Source organism: Haliaeetus leucocephalus, unplaced genomic scaffold (assembly GCF_000737465.1).
Source record: "Haliaeetus leucocephalus isolate CR32 unplaced genomic scaffold, Haliaeetus_leucocephalus-4.0 Scaffold262, whole genome shotgun sequence".
Classification (NCBI taxonomy): domain Eukaryota; kingdom Metazoa; phylum Chordata; class Aves; order Accipitriformes; family Accipitridae; genus Haliaeetus; species Haliaeetus leucocephalus.
The window spans coordinates 4,717,257-4,735,812 of NW_010972698.1; the positions used below are offsets into that span (position 1 = coordinate 4,717,257).

An 18,556-nucleotide genomic window follows, 5' to 3' on the forward strand; every position below is an offset into this window, starting at 1 on the left:
GGGGGCCGCGGTGGCGGCGGCGGCTTCCTGGGGCCGCGGGTGCCGGCCGAGGTGGAGGCCATGGCCCGGGGCGTGCAGGACGTGGGGCAGGAGACCTTCCGGCGGCTCCTCAAAGGTAGGGCCCGAGCGTGGCCTGTCCTCGGCACGCCGCCGGGGCTCGCCCTGCCCCGGGGCCCTCGCTGCCCCGCCGCGGAGGGACGGGAGGGATTTCCCGGCCAGACCCGACGGGCGGGCGCCGCCTTCCTCGAGGAAGGCAAGGGCAGCCGGAGGGGGCCTGCTCCGCTCTGCCGCGCCTGGGCAGGGCCGCAGCTCTCCCGGGACGCTTCCCCTTGCTTTTCCCGGCGGGAAGCTAAAGCTGAGGGTTAAATACAACGGCGGGTTTCCTTGGTTGTATTCTAAAACGCTGTAAAACCTGTGAGAATGGGGTACGGACTTTTGCAGCTGTGCGCGGCCCCCGGACTGACACTGAGCGCTGTGAAAGTCATTCCTCCCTCATCCCAGAGCCAGCGGTCAAGTCGCTGTCAGGGCATGTGAAAGTCAGAGACCCCACGGGTGTTTTCATAACGTGCAGGAGAAAATAAAGGAACCTCAAAGTGCAGGTGTCTTACTGAAGGCGGGGCTGTAAGACTGAACACGATTGATTTGATTTTTGCTTGGGAGGCTTCTCACGGCACCTTTGACCGCCAAAATCGGAGTTACTCAGTTGAGTAAATTATTGTATGCGAAATAATCACAGAGTAATCAAACAGAAAAGTTGATTAGCGGGGTGAAAGCACGGCTTGTTTGTGGCTAGCTGAGAGGGGACCGACTGCTGCACAGCACGGCGTAGTGCTGCAATCCTTAACGTGCTCGTTCTCTCAGCTAACTTCCTTTCAGGCTTTTTTCTTGACTTGAGCCAGTAAGGACTCAAAGCATCTGGTAGCTGGTTTGTCCTTAAAATTGTTGCTGCACAGTGTCAAAAAATGGAGCGATGTATCCAGGGTTGCCTTATAATAATTGAAAATAATAAAGCTACGTATAGGCAGAGGCATTTGGGACAAAAGTCAATACAGATGTTGAACCATATTTGCTGTCTAGTGCAGGAACAACGGAGACTGAAAAGTCATATCAGTGTCAGGAAGCCTGGCGGTCTCCTAAACCCCATCTGGGTTTAATTCCGGTGTAAATTACCGCCTGCATTTAGGTGTACAATAAATGCTTCCTACCGTAGGGGGAGCAAACAGCCCTTCGAAAGCCTCTGCAGCCAGGGCAGGTGCCTGCCGCGCTGATTCACCCAAGTGCCCGCGTCCGCCAGCGGATGGAGACAGCGTCCAGGTGATGCAGAGCTGGCAGAAATCTCCCGTCGTCTTCTGCTCTTGCTGGTCTGTGATTAACAGTTTGCAGGACAGCGGTTTTTCCTTTGAAGGTTCAGTAGTCTCTGAAGACATGACGGATTTCAGCAGAGTGTATCTAAATTGCTCTGGCACTTGCACCAAGTTAGTTTTTTGAGGCTGTCGCTGTTACTCTGTTGCTAAATAATATAAAAACCCAGGTACTGCTTCATATGCCTGCTCAGTTCACAATGTAAAAACTGCATATACCATTGTCACAGGGTTATCCAGCCAGTGTTATTGCAGGCTCTGCTAAACTGCAGGTGTAAGTTTGAGACCGCAGGCATCATCTACTAGGCACGAATGACCCAGCAGTAAGATTTTCTTGGGAAGTTTTTGGGTTATTCTTTTTTTTTTTTTTTTCCCCTCCCTCAGATTGACTGTTGGAAATGTTGGTACAGCTGATACTTCTGAGTTCCCTGAGCTATACTGAGTAAAAAATCTTGTATTCTAGGGTAATGCAAGTAGGTTATAAAAGAAGACATGGATTTTTAAGCAGTTATTAGGGTTCATCAACAGAAAGACCAATACTGTCATTAAAGCTGTCTAGTTAAAAACTATAAGCAACCTGTTGTTCTTTGAAGAAAAAGATCAAAGTTGTATTTAAGTAGGCAAGTAGACAGCAACCTGTTTCCTGCTCTGTGCATGCTCTCATAGACAGCCCTCGGTGCTGATCTGTATTTGGCCTTTCCAGTAGACTCTTTTCAAAGTCAGTTTTGTTGTTGTAGAGCAGAGCCTTTTTCAGACAGGTTGGTACTAGCACCTTGCACATCCTAGCTACTCTGTGCGAAATCTGCCATGCAGATAGTACCAGACAAATTGAGTCAGCCACGTGAATGATGCAAGACTTGCCACTGAATTTGGTGTGCATTTAAAAATGTGAAAAGCAAAGAGAATTTATCCAGAATTAGAAGATAGTAGCCAGTAGAACTCACCTAATACCAAAAGGAAGGCTGGCAGTATGATTAAAACTTTTTCTTTCCCTTCCCGCCCCCCCCAAACATTGGTATTAAGCTAATTTCTTAGTGTTGGCTTCCAATAACACTTGGTGAACATTTTTAACTTTTCTTGTTTTATTCACAGCACTAATGTGGCTCATTATGACTAATCTAATGATGCTATCCTGCAATGGGATTGTGTCAGTAGCCTTTTTTTATCCACAGTGGGGCTTCCTGTGGCTCCGGCAGACCATCCAGACTGATCAGAGTGCAGGACAGAGGCTGACATGACAACAGAAATTTATATAAGCCAGTGCATATATGGAAAAAGGAAGAATAACTGAATGATGAAGACTGAGATAAACCCAGACCAGTTATTAGTGTGTAATATTGCCACATGGGTTAACAGTAATTTTCTTTCAAGTTTTTATTATCAGCAGTTGTGCAAACTACAAGACTTGAAGGTTTAGTTTTGTCTCCTTGCTCATTTAATCCTGTCTCTGCTGACGTTGCAAGATAAATAAATTATGTAAAAAGTTGGAGACCAGTGTTGAATTGTTTACTCTCTCAATCCTCTCTTATCCTGTGTATCAGAAGTGTAATTAAGCTGTAAGCAGACTCCTGATGTGAACAAGTTTGCTGATAGAAGCTCAAGTTGGATTTGTACTCATGAGTGATGAATTTTTTTACCTTTTTTGCATTATCCCACTGGAACAAATTTCAACAGGGAAAACAGCTTCAATTTTACAATGCAAAAGCTTAATCCATTGAAGTTCTCTTGGTAAAGTGTTTTGAGACTGACCTGTGGTGATGGATGATCAGATGTATTTAGAGAGACCTGAAGTGACAATTTCACATCAGGAAAAACATCAGTACGTTGAGTCAAGTAAAATCATAGATGTGTTTATGTTAATGTTCAAGGTTTCCAGGTCTTCCTCTTTTTAAAGCGATCCTGCTTTTCTTTCTTATTATTATTAACAGTCACTGTTAATGCATTGGAAGGAAAAGACTGCAAGGAATCTGTCAAGCTGATTGCAGAAAGCACTAATCTCTCAGAAGAGCAACTTGCTTTCCTCATTTCTGGCATGTATACCCTTCTCCGAGAAGCATTGAGACTCCCCTTATCAACTTTCAAACAAGAAGTAAGTTTTGGGAATACTTGGAGTCCTGATAAGTTAAAAGCTGTGTCAGACGCGAGTTACCATCTAAACCCTATTTGCCAGGGTGGGGAGCTGCACATAAAAATGTTGCTCCAAGTTAAAGTGGTTGGAAGAAACCAATAAAAAGCTAGACGATTTTATTTTACTTGTTGCGTAGATTTACAGTGAGCTCTTTGGAAGAGTACTTAAGCTTTGGGAAAGAGATTTCTGTATCTTTTTCTGCTTCAGCATCTTGTTTACTGTGCATGTTTGTTTTCACTCTTAAAACCCCAGAAGAAACCATTGCAAAGTGTTATTTCATTGGCATGAACTCCCTCTTACCCTAACTATGCATTCACACATACCGCTCATTTTGTCCACACTTACAGTTTCTCATATTTGTTTGCCTGCCTTTCTTCATACTTCTGCTATAGAGGAAGGAAGGTCTTATGGCCAGAACAATATAGCGGAAATTGGGAGAAAGTGCTATTTCTGCTTATGCTATGGATGTTCTGTATGAATATGTATGCATCTGCCATGTTCCCAACCCCTATCCCTTTTTCATGGCTATTTTCTTTCCTTTTCATGTTACTTTACCTTACATTTTTTCTTTTCTTCATTTTATCTTTATGTGAGTGAACCAATTCTGGGCTTCCAGCATCTCTCTCTTGTTTAAGATACTGTTTTCATATTTACCCAGGCATACTGGAAAAGCTCATCTATTTCAGGAAACTAAGTGGAAGTATGCTTTTAGTATTCAGAGCTTATCTTTTGCCACTTCCTTTCTGTTGTCATAGTTTAAACAAGTTACTGCAAAACTTATTTGAGAACAAGGGCACAAAATTACACTAAAAGAAGAATATGTTATGGATAGCTACATAAAAGAAATGGCAGAGATGTTGTTTTCAAAAATAAAGGCTTCCAAGAGATTTAGGTCTTTAAGATCAGTTTCTCACAACTTGATTGAGCACTTCTGGAATTTCTTCTAGATACGTAACCCGTAATTTCAAAACTACTGGCACTCGAGACTAAAACTTTTGGGGAGAGATATCAAGCAAGTAACCACTATTAATTCACTAGGTAAGAAACGATCTTTCAAGACTACATCCTGTAAAATTTCACCTTCCTTGTCTTTCTAGGTTTTTAAGGAAGACCTAAAGGAGCTCAGGTATGGCTGTTTATGCCTGGTTTTTTAATCTGTTTGTTTTTGCATAACTTTTATGTAACTGCTTCCCCCAATCAACTTTTCTACACAACAAAATTGGTATAAAAATTACCTGTAAATAACACATAATACATCTGTTGCCAAATGTCATGTGAAGCCAGAGGAAAAAAACAGGTGTTGTGTAAGACTTGACTTAGCACTGAGCATGAGCAGTAAATTTCACATGCTGAGGAGATTGGTCTAATTTAGTTGTAATGTAGGTTATGCAAATGTGAGTGACCTTCTCTCTGCCATCCCCACCTTGCCCTGCAGTATTTTTTAACGTGTTTGGTAAGACAGTGGTAACATCTCAGAAGCTAAGAAACTGCCCTACTTTTTTTCTTCTTTGAAAGGCCAATGATATAACGCTCATGAAATCCTACCACCTTGTTCAGCTATGATCTCTCCTGCCCGTCATCCAAGATAACGTTTGTTACAGACTTAGTCAAACTCTGTATCAGACTGTTCAGAGTATCTCTGAATAGAAGTTCATATCCTAAAAGCTAGACATCAAATGCTAATAATCTTTATAGGTTTTCCCTTATTTCCATATTCAGTAGCAATGAGAGAATAACAGCAGTTGATATTTTCATCTATAGAGAAACCTCTGCACCAAGGCTCAATTATTTTAAAATACTAATTTCCCATAATTCTTAGCATTCTGATTGCTGCCTAGGAGAAATAGGTAGATATGTTTCTAATTCTGTCTTTTTTCATCCTTATTTGTCTATTAACCTGCACATTGGCTTTCTCCTCGGACTGTTCTGCAGACTTATAAGCATAATTTACTTTATGAGCAACTTCAGGCAAATTAAAGCTGCAGATTTAGACATGTAATTGGGATGTAATCAGTGAAGGGTGTAATTGGGGCCATGATGAAAGGTGCCTTGCTAGTTGATACAATTTTGTCTGCAGCTCAGTGCTGGAGTTCGGCCTGCCTTTTGTCTTGTGAGCTAAAATGCAAGCTGCTTCCTCTGCCACGTCATGGAGTTTACACCCAGGTTAAAGTAGGTCAGTAAGAAACCGATGAATTGCTTTTGACCCAGTGGGAGTTGGTGTTCCTTGAGGTGCACACAGAATGTGTTCAGTGTGATTAAGGAGTAATGAAGAGTACTAAAAGCTCCATGCCAAGTTCCCTGGGGATGGGTGAATATTCCTCTGAGCAGTGGAGAAAGCTGGTATACAGGAGGGCCAGATGTCACTGGTTGGGCCAGCTGTGTACACTGGCTGTATCTGGAAATACCGACTCCCAGGCCCCTGTCCTTGTCATTTGACCGCACTTTAATGCCTTACACTTTTGTATATTTGGCTTTGGGGTTTTTTTCCTGACTTTATGGTTTATGCATGGAACTATGAAGATGCTTTTCAGTCTGGGTGATCTTTTTTATCTTGTTCTGGTTAACATGACTGATATAGCAGCAATAGTTCAGGTAACTGCATTTGTGTTGCTTGCAGACTTGTATGTTTTATGTGCTGCTCGTTGCTGCTATGCTCCCATGATTCTCACATTGTTGGGACTCTTCCTGACTTCCATCTCTGACAGTCTTATTTCCTGTGAGTAGCTCTCTTCACCTTGTGGCTAAACTTTTAGAAGACTAAATAGCTTATTCTACTCTCAAGCTATGATACTTAGTAAATTTGGTAGCACCTTTAGCATCTTTGATTCCTATGGGAAATGTCACTTCCTATGTTTCCCCATGCACTTGGGTTTGGAGATGAAATACCTGCTCGTTTTTAAGGCACCTAATAATTACATTCAGACACTTGTCCTTCTGCAGTGACTTCTGTAGGTCATCCTGTGACCATGTGCATGAAGAACACATAATTGGTTGAACAGCAGTGTCTTGGCATTATTGGCACCCAGTGTTTGGGCAGGTATTTTGCATTTTAAGGCAGAAAAGGCTTATTTCCCTTTTTTTGTTGTGTCTTTTAAAAGTTTGAGCTCTGACCCAGGTTACCTTTTTTTCACCTCTCCTGCATTCCATTTTGTTTCCTTCAGTGAAGCTGAAGATTGGACTAATTCCACCCTTATAAAGTCTTGTAATTCTCAATTCCCTGGTGATGCACTGATCTCAGCTTCTAGTTTTGGTGGAGAGAGAGGCTGGGAGACATGCCCACTTCTGATTAATTAGATCAGTATTGTTGGTATCACAGGGTTGCCATTCTATATCCCCTATTTTTTGGCCTGACTGGCTGAGCCGGTGAGAATAAATTCACTCTAAATTGTGGGTGCTATTTTTTCCCTCTCCTCACAGGTTGTTTAATAACTTTGTCTCAGGCCAATAACGTGGGATTGAGGCATCCTCACACCTTCTTCCTTGCCGTTTGAGTCCCTTCTGCAGAATGTTCCTTTGAAAACTGATTGCCAACTGTAGCTCAGGCCTGAGCTGTGCCATGATCTGTGTCTGATCTGCTTAGCGTGTGACAGGCCTCATGTAAGCTGCTTGAGCCAGGAACAGAATTTTCAGCAAAATCATTAACTGCACAGCAAAAATAATGCAAGCTCAAAGGTAGCATTAATGCTTCTGTTTCAGTAACACTCTTGCAGCCGAGCAAGCATTGTGATAGGTATCATAATAATCATATTGCAACCCACTGTCTCCAGCTATGCTACTACATACAGAGGATGTTCGGTCATCATCAGGATGGGTTAAGTGATACACTTGCACAGAAAGTATAAGTAATGTTTGCAGAAATAGTCTTGTCTCTTCTGAAAGAAAGACACATGGAGCCAAAAAAGCACTGTCTAGTTCCTCCTCCTCGCTTCCCAGTTTGCCTCAGATAACTACCTTGCTAATATGAATTCAGTTTTATCCAAGCACCATTTAAAAATGTGTTTTAACCCCACTTCTTCCATTAAGAATTCAAGCTCTAATAACTGCTGTTTCATCTTCCCACTGTGTGAGTTGATGAGTTGTTTTTTCTCCCATCATTAGACACTGTAAGCCCTTTAGGACAGGTAACTTCATTGTTTGCTTTGATTTTTCTTTGATATACCGCTGTGTATCTCTAGCCACTGGTGAGTAATGTCTCTGGGCACTGATTCATGTTGACTGCTGGATTTAACTGGCAGCACAAATGGTTATTTCTCCCACTTGTCTAACCTGCCTCTCTGTAGGAGGTTACTGTCCCTGTGACAAAGGCAGCTGAACGGATAGTGTTTGCTCTGCAGACTTTGCAATTCACAGCCTGATATATTGAACAGAAAATTAACAGCAGCTTGTTCGTAAGGCAACAACAGTGTCGGAGGAATGGTAAAGTAGTGGAGAGGCATAGGGTGGGTGTAGTGTGACTTAATCTATTTGACGAGTTCTCACGGTCCCCATCAAATTTATGCTTGTCCTCCCCATGTTAGATATGCTCCTTTTGTAAGTAATCTTAGCTACAAGGGCCTCTGTTTTTACTTTTGAGGGAGCAATCCATTCTGTCTTCTTTTCATGACCCTTCAGGTGACAGTGAAATGAAATGTGTATGTTTAGGATTTTTGAAAGTATGCATTGCTGGCCTGCCTTCTGCACTTGTCAGAGCCATCAGTAAAACTTTTCTCAACTTTACTGAGAGAAGTTAAGCAAATACTGGGTTCTTTTGAAACTCACTGTTGCCATGCTAGGTAGGACAGGACTGAAGTGCTTACGTAAGAGCTGATGGCAGTTTTAAGCAACGGAAGATGGAAAAAGTTGACACATTTTTTGTGTTCTATAATAGGTTGGGTCTTTTTTTTTTTTTTTTTTTTAGCTAAGGCCATATATTTGTGGTTACAAAAAAACTTAACTCTTTTGTATGCTTTTCTCTTTAAGGATACCAGAAGATTTCATTGTGGACTTTTGCAGTATAGTCTTTGGTAACAGGTTAGTGTCTTCATGTATCATGCATTGTGTAACCAGCAGGGTTGCACAGAGCTCTGCTGACAAAAAATCCCAGGCCTATTGAAGGAACAGCAAAATTCTCTAAATTGATGAGAACAAGATTTGTCCCATTATTTTGAATCAACATAACATGATGTCCATCGTGCATGGCTATATATGCAGTAAGTAGCTTTCATGCCAATTTTAAATTTTTCTGTGATCATCACCCATCAGTTTTTATAATGTTCTATAGACTCTGTAAGGTGCATCAATACCTACAGATAAAAAATGTGGTGCAGAACTAAGCACTTTTATCATCATCATCACAAGTTAGAGCAGAAGTGAAAGACTTGCTTTGTTGAGAGGCAAGCTACATATGCCTTCTACATGCTGTGGTTCGTGGAAGCTTTCTCAGATAGCATTTAATCAAGTCTTAATGTACAGTTGAATTGGGAATTCACACTGGGTGACTTGACACCTATGCAATATCAACTGCTCTGCTAGCTGTAATTAATTGTCTAAGCAGTATATGTCAGTAGCTCCAGAGAAAGTATTAAATCAAGAACTTTTTGAATCGCATCTCTCTTTTGTCCATTCTAGGGATTCGTTTTTTCTATATGGTTCTCTGCTCAGCCATATTTAGCTTATTCTACATTTAGAAATTGCTTGGACTTTCTGCATATGCAAAACTTTCCTTCTTGAAACTTGAGGTCACTCAGCACATAGGATTACTAACCCAATGCTGCTCCAGATATTCTGCATGGAATCCTGATAATCATAGTTGTGGTATTTCAGTTACCCTCACAAGAGTCTGAATGCTGCTACCAAAGTTAAAAATATTTTTCATTTCCTTGGTTAGGAGCTTGGCTTAAAGCTAAAGGTTCTTGGAGTAAAAAATAAATTCAGCCTTCTCATCTTTTCTTTGCTCTTCTGTTTGAATTATAGGTGTTAAGAATGCAAAATTCATGGTTGCAAAGTGGAAATATTGTTTGCAGTGGAGAAAGAGGATAAATTTAGATGTCATTTGAAGCATGCATGATTGTTTTTTACTGTGAAATCACGATGCTGGAAAATTTAGCTTTTTCTCATTTCGAAAGCTGTGATTATCCAGTGTAATCTCGCTCTGTGTTTTGAGACCAGAGAAGAGCACCTCAGATTTGATTTCTAGACAGATCTGCTTTTATAATCTTAAATGTAACACTGAATCATACATATGCTTATTGAGTTGTAAATATATATGATTGTGATGGTAAGTGAAGTATTAGCATCTGATCAAAAATTCAGTATGAGCTAGATAACTCAGAAAAATCCATTTTCAATACTTTTCCTGGCATCTTATCCTATTTTTGCAATTTTGTTCACTAAACAACAGCTCCGAAGTACTGGAAATTTGACATTTGTATTTCTGTGTCCCCACAGTTCCATCAAGCTATGTAGACTGAAACGAAACAAAAACTTGCCACACTGACACCATCAAATAACTGCATGAAAACTCCTCTCTTTTAAGGGAAAGAATAAGCCTAACTTCCCCCTCTTTGAATGTTTGTAATAAATGTACTGCTTTTTTTTTTTTTTTTTTAAATAGTGTAGCTTTAGTTTCTACCAGGAGGGTGCGTTCTGTGTGCCATTTTTCAGCATGTCATACATACTAATTTATTCATTCTCCCTGTTCAGTGGCCTGCTAGGCATGTCTCGTTATGCGCATAGGGAACCATCCAGAATTTGTCTTTAGTTTTGATAGTTAGGTCAGCTGCTGGTCCAAATTCTCTAATCTTTCATTTTCAAGTGCTCTTGTGTTGCATCCTTTGGCAGATGATGTTCTTGTCACCACGTGTATCATCCTTTCCACGTATAATTTGGGTGGTTTCTAGCTGATCCGTGGTGTTTTACTTGTTCTAACTTCTGCCTTCTGCACTATGTGCTGACAGTATATTGCAGCTGTTGGCACAGAGTGTTTACAAAATGTGATTATAGTCTATAGGTTTTGGATATAAGATCCATTGAGTCTTTTCTGCTCCATTTTGCTGTTCCTCTTAGAAATCAATGGCTTGATTTAATGGCCTGTGTAATTTCTGTATGTATGTTGGCCACTATGCACATTCTGTCATCCTTACAGGATTCTTGCAGTTCCAGCTGCGATCTCGTCCAAGCTGGGAAGGTGCTGACAGAAGCTTAAACTAAGCTATAAAAGCCACAACAATTTCTGAGGGAACGGTACTGAAGCGCAGTCCTGACCAGAACTAAAGCTTTGTGGTTTGGCCACAGAAATGCCATAGCTTAACAATATTCAGAAGCTTCACCTCTGTTTGGGCATTGCTGACTTTTCCCACCACTGCTAACTAGAACATCTTCCTGTTTACTCTTTCTTCCCCAAAAATGCTGGTGCTGCACTGAATGGATTATCTTCCATTGATGGGAGTTAGCGTGTCTTAAGGAAGCGGTAGCAGTGCGGCTATTTTAAGGCATTCCCTAAATTAAGCAATACTCTGGCAGCAGCTTGCTACTAAGGGAAAGGCCTGTTCTTATTGTTTAATCCTGCTAATGACCATTCTAGACTCCAGCTCCTCATGGTTGCACCCAGCTGTGGTGACCTACTTCCTATCCAGTAGTTGACAGTGAGTAAGAACCAGCTGATCTATTTTTTTCTGCTTATTCCTTTACCATACTATTAGGAATATGTGTCACTTCTGACACCATCCAGCACCCACCACCCCACCCCCCCAAAAAGGATGAATTCTTTCTTATGTTGCCATGAGTAAATGCAAGAGTATTGGAGGATCTCGGCCTGTCGGTCCTGTGTACCTTATCAAATCATTAATCTTTCTGGGCAGTTTCTAAAGGCACCAGCTAACTTGCACACAAGAATCTGAGTAGGGATGTTAGACTACCATTCCTACAGTCCTGGATTTTTTCAGAGAGGATTCCTTTCTGATGTAAAGTCTGTAATTAGATTATGTCTAGCACCATGGATAAAGGATGTAATGTTTCTTATCCTGCCCTTAACGGGAGTACTGGAGTAGCTTTGAAATGTACTGTAAATAACTTCCAGAGACATGGGATGCTTAGCAAAACAAAAGGGTAAGTAACACAGAAGTCCAGACTATCTCCCAAATGGACCAGCTGAGTGACCTCATTCTGAAGATACTTCTGTATATATATCTAAAAATGGGTGGTTGTTATGTTTTTGTATCAGATTTGGCTTGTTTACTTACCCAGAGCTTAAGAAGCTGTTAAAATTTTAAAGATTGTCAACCATCTGAAGTTTAATTGCTGTCAACTGTATTTCCTCACAGAAATAAACTGAGGCTTGATCAGCCTGATTCTTCCTGCAATATGAGTAATAAATGAAGTCCTTGGCTTCTTACACATTAGACTAGACAAAACATCTTGAAGGTTGTGCTGGGGTTGGCAGTGAACGTTATGTGAGGAACTTAGAGTTTGTAAATTATGTTGGATTAGCAAGAACCACTGTGTGATTATTTTTTTTTTTTTTTAAAGTATGCTTCAAAGTGCACTCTGATACTATTCTATTTTCAAACATTGCTGCTTGCTAATACTAGATGCTTTCTGCTGAAGGAGCACAGTGATCTTATTCCAACTTTTTTGCTCAAGTCATCTGTCTCGTTCCTGGTTGCTTGTTCCTGTTGGATCTGCATGAAGGTAAAGATACATTTTGCAGATCCCTTTCTATGCCTCACAGTTGCATATAATTGAAATAATATATATGCCAGCCACCACAATGACATTTACTAAACTTTATAGTGACGTCAGTTTACTGGAATTACACAGAGTCACTTGGTCTCTTTTTTTTTTTTTAGCATGGACCATAGTTGAGCATAGGAAAAGTGGGTAGTGTGAGCACAGCTGTCTTAAATACACAAAACCTCCACTCATTCAGACCTCTCTAAATGAGGATAGATGTAGGAGAGAAACAAGTTCTGGACAGGTTTGTTCTGCTGAATCTTATTTTCTCTTTAGACTGTTGTTTCTTTTATGAATTTGCATTTCAGTCTCCCACTTCTGATTTACTCTGTAGGCGTCCTGCTTCAGAAGGCACAGCTCTGATGCAAAGAAGTAGGCTGCCAAGTGTCCAGGACTTAAAGTGGAGAGTGGACGTAGCTATATCCACAAGGTATAAAAGAGAATCCTGCATGACCCTAGAAATTATTTTGCCCAAGGTTAAACTGACTTCTTGTGCTGCTTAAAAATGTTAACAGTGTTAAAGTGTATCTTGCTGTTGGCAATTGGCATGTAGCATTAAATGGTAAGATACAGAGGGGGGGTTCTGAACAGTGTAAAGTCAGTTTATGTACAGGTTACTGCTGTTAACATGGACCTGCCAACAGGCTGCTGCCTTCATATTCTACTAATGATACTTTTTAGGCTCCTCATTTGTTTTGATCACTAAAGCTAGAAACATTTCACTCAAAGTTTGAGTCTCTCTTTCAATATTTTAAAACTTAATGGAGCTGATAAAACTCCACAGGACCTTGGAGATGATGGAATAAATTAGATGGATTTTGCTTCATGCAGCCAGCCAAGCTCTCAGTTTCACTGGAGCAAGGGAGGGAAATCATCTATTCAACTTCTCAAGTAGACTATTATTTGTATGTTGCACATGTTAAATAAAATGACTTTCCATCACCTGTACAGTCTGCTGTAGATTCTACAAAGAAAGGCTTCAGAACAGCACTGCCATAGTTATGCAACTGGTTGTTGATCTACCTCCTAGTTTCTTTCACAAAACAGGAGTAAAGGCCTTTGTGATCATCCTGCCTGCAGTGAAAACTTCTTGCCATCTGCCACAGCAGAGGCAGCTGGGGGATGCATCTTTGGCTACAGCCAGAAGGAAACAGAAACCTGTTGTCTGTGCTGTTCCTGGTCTTTATCTAGTTCTAACCAAGACAGACCAGGGTGAAAGAAATTGGAAGGTGATCCAGTATTTGTCAGTAGCGTAAATTGTTAGTGTGAGTGACTTTGTATTGCATTCATGAATACCTGCATCTGAGGGAGAGTGCAGTGTCTTTGCTGCCTTAGTTGAGAGGCCCATGGGTAATCAGGGATAGTCTTCCTGAAATCAAGAAAAAAGGCTCCTAAGTGAAAACTGTAACAGCCACAAGGTGCTAGTTCAGGTGACTCTGAGATGAGCAGTGCTGTAAGCACCACACAGGTATCACTATGCAGAAAAAATCTGTACCTATAAGAGAGCAAAATGGACAGATAAACATCCTCAGGCACAATGCTTGCAAGCTGCAGGCAAATCCTATGATTTGTTCTCCAAATAACACAGGAGCAACACATTATCCTTTTCTATTTTCCTTCCTCTTACTTTCCTTTCCAGTCAACCTCCTTCCTGGGATTTCTTGTTTATCATCCAGTAACAGCCTCTGCAAAGAGGTATGGCTTCTGGCTGTAATGCCTGTCAGTACCTGAGCAGGCTTTGGCAACATCAGTTGATGGAAGCTGCACAAGAATGACTCGTTTCCCCTCTTTGGGTCATCAAATAAAATAACAACCCACAAATTTAGGATGAAGACTGGAAGAGCTTGATTCCCCAAATGAGGTGGCAGTTGAAAGTATGAAGAGATGGAAAGGGTTAATGCAACATGATAAACTGCATAAGAAAACTGTGCATTATTACTAGCAGTACTTGGTCAGCTTTTATCCCTATCATAGTTCCACTAAACTGATTGTTGTGTAAAATGAAAATACTCCTAACTTGCAGTTACTAAACTATATTAAAAAAATTAGTCTCAATACACAAATACTAGTCTCAAATACTCTCAAATTGGACAGGACTCCTATGTTCATGAGTTGCCAGCCAGCCAGGTACAGAACTCTGTGACTGAAATTACTCATGTTCTATTAAAAGCCTTCATGAACATCTTAAATTGTTAATGTACAATGCTGTACTCGTCACACTGCTGATGTCTATTGTTGTAATACTAATAATGTAAATAATTTCAGTTCACTGGCCCGTGCACTTCAACCATCCATTCTAATGATGATGAAGCTTTCAGATGGGACAGCTCATCGCTTTGAAGTAAGTCTGATTGCCATAATAAATAAAAAAAGAAACCACTTGAAGTTCTTTTTAGAAAGTTGAATTACTATGTAAAATATTAAAGCTTTTGTAAACAATGCATTATCATTGGTTGGTTTGCTTTGGAATCCTTCATGTTCAGTGTAGCCACATATATATAATGAAATGCCAACCAAAATAATTTCGTACCTTGTTCCTACACACATTTTGCTGAAACTTCATTTGTTAGAAGAATACTAATTACTGAAAAGCACTGTTGCATAATATCTAGTTTGATTAAAAATTATGGTTTTGTTATCAGCTGTAAACTTCAGACCTGATGGTGGCTCTTGAGGGCAGAAAATTTACTGGGGTAGTTTATATAATGTACGATACGCTTCTAAACCTCCTACATTTAGTAGAGAATGGTAACGTTCTCTTCTGTGGCAGAGGTAGTTTTATTCTTTTTCTTCAGTACAGTTCTTGCTGCTAGAAAGAAAGTGATAAAAAACTCTTTGCTTTTTACCTCAGAATTAGTCAGTGGCAGTATTTATGACACTGTACATAAAGGCTTGCCAGAAGATGGCCATATTTTTAACCTTTGAAAAGGAATGCTATTTGTTCTATAAATAACCTGGTGGTGCATGCAGGAATTCAGTGCACAGCAGGCATTGTTACATTTGAACTCTGTAAAGATTTTGGCTTCAGTTCTTGTATTAGTAGTAGTCTGGAGGAAGCACCAAAGCACTGTGGGTTGAAAGAGGTGGACTGATTTTGCTGTTACAATGCTTCACAAGGCAGCAGCTATTGAGGAAGGCACAAACTGTGTTACATTGCAAAGTGTTGAGGGTGTCACTTCACAGGAAATCAAATTCACCCCTCTGTGGACAGTTCAGCTCCAAGCATCCCATACACTCTGTTTGAGGTCCTCCATGGAACTTAAATGATGCCATGGACTTCAGGTTAGCCCTTGATAACAGGGTAAGTTTCACTTGTGCGAATAAAAACAAGTATATATTCTTTACTGTTTAGGTTTGGGGCTTTATTTCCTGGTATATAATGTCAAGTCTTGGTCTTTCTGGCATTGTTCCTGGTTGGTTTGGTTTGGCTTCAGGGGTTTTTTGTTGTAAGACTGTGGAAGACCCTTTGCTATTCTGCAGTGGAGATATGTCAGTGTGCCTGTCCAGTATGCGCTGCAGTGCCGATACCAGGTAGCAAACAATGTGCTTCTCTTAGAATCAGCTCTTTGCTGCTGCTGCTTAGATCTGAATGCCAAAGATCTGGCTGTAAACATGATTTCTGTATCTGACGAGTGGTCTTCCAGCAGTTAGTAGCTCTTTGGGATAAACCTATGTTTTTGTTTAAGGTACCATATGCAAGTGTCCTGGTTTCAGCTGGGATAGAGTTAGTTTTCTTTCTAGTAGCTGGTATAGTGTTACGTCTTGGATTTAGTATGAGAAGAATGTTGATAACACACTTGATGTTTTCAGTTGTTGCTAAATAGTGTTTGTGCTAGGTCAGGGATTTTTCAGCTTCTTGTGCCCAGCCAGCAAGAAGGCTGGAGGGGCACAAGAAGTTGGGAGGGGACACAGCCAGGACAGCTGACCCAAACTGGCCAGAGGGGTATTCCATACCATGTGACACCATGTCCAGTATATAAACTGGGGGGAGTTGCGGGGGGGGGGGGGGAATCGCTGCTCGGGAACTAACCGGGCATTGGTCAGCAAGTGGTGAGCAATTGCTTTGTGCATCACTTGTTTTGTATATTCCAATTCTTTTTTTTTATTATTGTTGTTGTTGTTGTTGTCACTTTATTATTGTTACTATTATCATTATTATTTTCTTCCTTTCTGTCCTATTAAACTGTTCTTATCTCAACCCACGAGTTTTACTTTTTTTTTTCCTGATTCTCTTCCCCCATCCCACTGCGTGGGGAGGGGAGTGAGTGAGCAGCTGCATGGTGCTTAGTTGCTGGCTGGGGTTAAACCATGACAGCAAGCAAATACAGTCCTCAGCTCTTCAGTTTCCTTTCATTCGGACACATTCAGAATGTCCTGCTAACTAACAGGGCTTATGTAAGATGGTAAGTCCAGAAGATAATTCCATTATGAACAGTTTTAAAATGTGTATGCTGCATGGAGAAGTTAACACTCTTTGGTCTCTTGGGTTTGGTTTGGTTTGGTTTTTAATCGCAGTGTGACTTCTGACAATGAAGATTTTTTAAAGAGCAATGGGAACTGCAGCATTTCGAGTCTTGTGTATATGTCAAAAGTGAAAAGGACACGATGCCTTTTTATGCATTTCTGATGCATATGGAAAATGCAAATCAGATGTTGGATTCCTCTCACATAATTGATATCTCTGCTACAGTAGGCAGAAGGATGACAAGGGACTCTGTCAAAAGAACTGCATGTCTTCAGTGTAGTCAGAGAAGTAGAGTAAATTAGGCAGTGCTCTGCAGAGCAGCCTGGGACTAGCTAGACTGCTATTGGTACTCATGTGAGCACATGCATTTGTGCGCTGCACTGATGTTAATCTGTGTCACCCAGTCTGTGCCTGTGCTCAGATGTGGTTCTCTGTCTTAACAGATAATAGATTTCCATCCATTTGGCTTCTCAGGCTTGAAATGGTAAAGAAAAGTCCATTAGTCTCCTGCACAGTTGAAAACATTTTGTATATTTAATCAAAATCTTCTGCCTTCCGTGTATAGGCAGTGCCATGTCCTCTTTGCTCTTGAGGTTGCTGCCCAGTGTTTTGCTTTGAGGCTCAATTCCTTTCTCCTGCAAGTTTGGACAAGCAGAATATCTGGAATTTGTTGCTTGAGAATTGTGTAGGCTCCATAACCTTCCAGGTGTCTCTGTCTTTTGTCTTTCCTTCCAATCCATGACTCTCTTACTTCACCACAGCAGCCATCAGTTTACATTCTGGATTACTCTCTTTCTGACATCAGCCAGTATAGAAAATGTACTACATAGCTGTTATTTCTAGTTTTCCCCCATTCTCCTCTTCCTTTTCACCCAGATGATTTAGTTGAATTAACTGACTTTTATTAACCTCAAATCCTTTGTCTTAAGTTTAAAAAAAAAAAAAAAGTATTTTAAGAGAGATTGGGCTGACACTGCGGAATGTTCCCTATCCATAGGCATGCCCTAGTTAAAGTTCCTAACATGTTTCATGTTTTCTAACCTGAATATTCTGTTTCAGGTGCCAATTGCAAAGTTTCAAGAACTGAGATACAATGTTGCCCTTATACTGAAGGAAATGAATGATTTGGAGAAAAGGAGCATACTGAAGATCCAGGACTGAACACTTTTAAATTGGGAGCTTATAGAACAGATCTGAAGCCCTCACCGTGTTTTGCAAATGGCAAAGCAGGGGACCATCACCACTTTGCCTGTCTGAACTGCAGTGTAGCATTTATGATGTCTGCTGTAAATATTTTTTCAATTCAAGTGTTAAAAGCACAAGCTCTTTTCATAAGACTTAGGAAAACCAAAAAATAATCTGTGAAAAAGTATAATGCTGTTTGTGAGCATTTTTGCATGATTCATCAAAACATTTTTTAAATAACTGTCTTAATAGATGTAAGAGTCATTTATTTCTGATTATGATTCATCACTCTAATTATTTTTGAAAGCCTGCTACCGGAAACCCTGTCAATGTGTATCATAAGAGAGCTCTGCAATATCTCCAATAAAAAAATAAAATAAAAAAACCACTCCTGCGCTCTAGGATGACAAATGCGAACTTGAGTTTTGCATAAGTAAAATTGCTGTCTGCCTTCTCACTAAGTGACTTGAGGTACAGCTACAGATATTTAAAGACTCATTTTGAAGAAAACTGGAAGTCTGTGGATCAAGAAAGAAGTATCGACTGAGCTTCCAGAACTAATTCCATGGAACTGCAGATCTAAGTCTTTATCTGGTTGCTCAGAATGGGCTAAATAGCACTAATCTCACAGATTTCTAACTGGAAATGCCTGCCTCTTATTTCATGTATTTCCTGTATGTTTGATGTGAACAGAATCATCTGACTTAC

General features: G+C 40.5%; 1 protein-coding gene across 1 annotated transcript; it reads left to right on the forward strand.

Moving 5' to 3' along the window:
- Window positions 1–10: 10 nt before the first annotated feature.
- On the forward strand, window positions 11–18,223 carry LOC104832656 (COMM domain-containing protein 5-like). The gene is made up of 7 exons (XM_010568938.1): window positions 11–115; window positions 3,290–3,450; window positions 4,587–4,615; window positions 8,449–8,499; window positions 12,533–12,628; window positions 14,464–14,539; window positions 17,723–18,223. Exons 1-7 carry the CDS (start codon window positions 61–63, stop codon window positions 17,822–17,824), a joined length of 570 nt encoding a protein of 189 aa, XP_010567240.1. The 5' UTR covers window positions 11–60; the 3' UTR covers window positions 17,825–18,223.
- The last annotated feature ends 333 nt before the right edge of the window (window positions 18,224–18,556 follow it).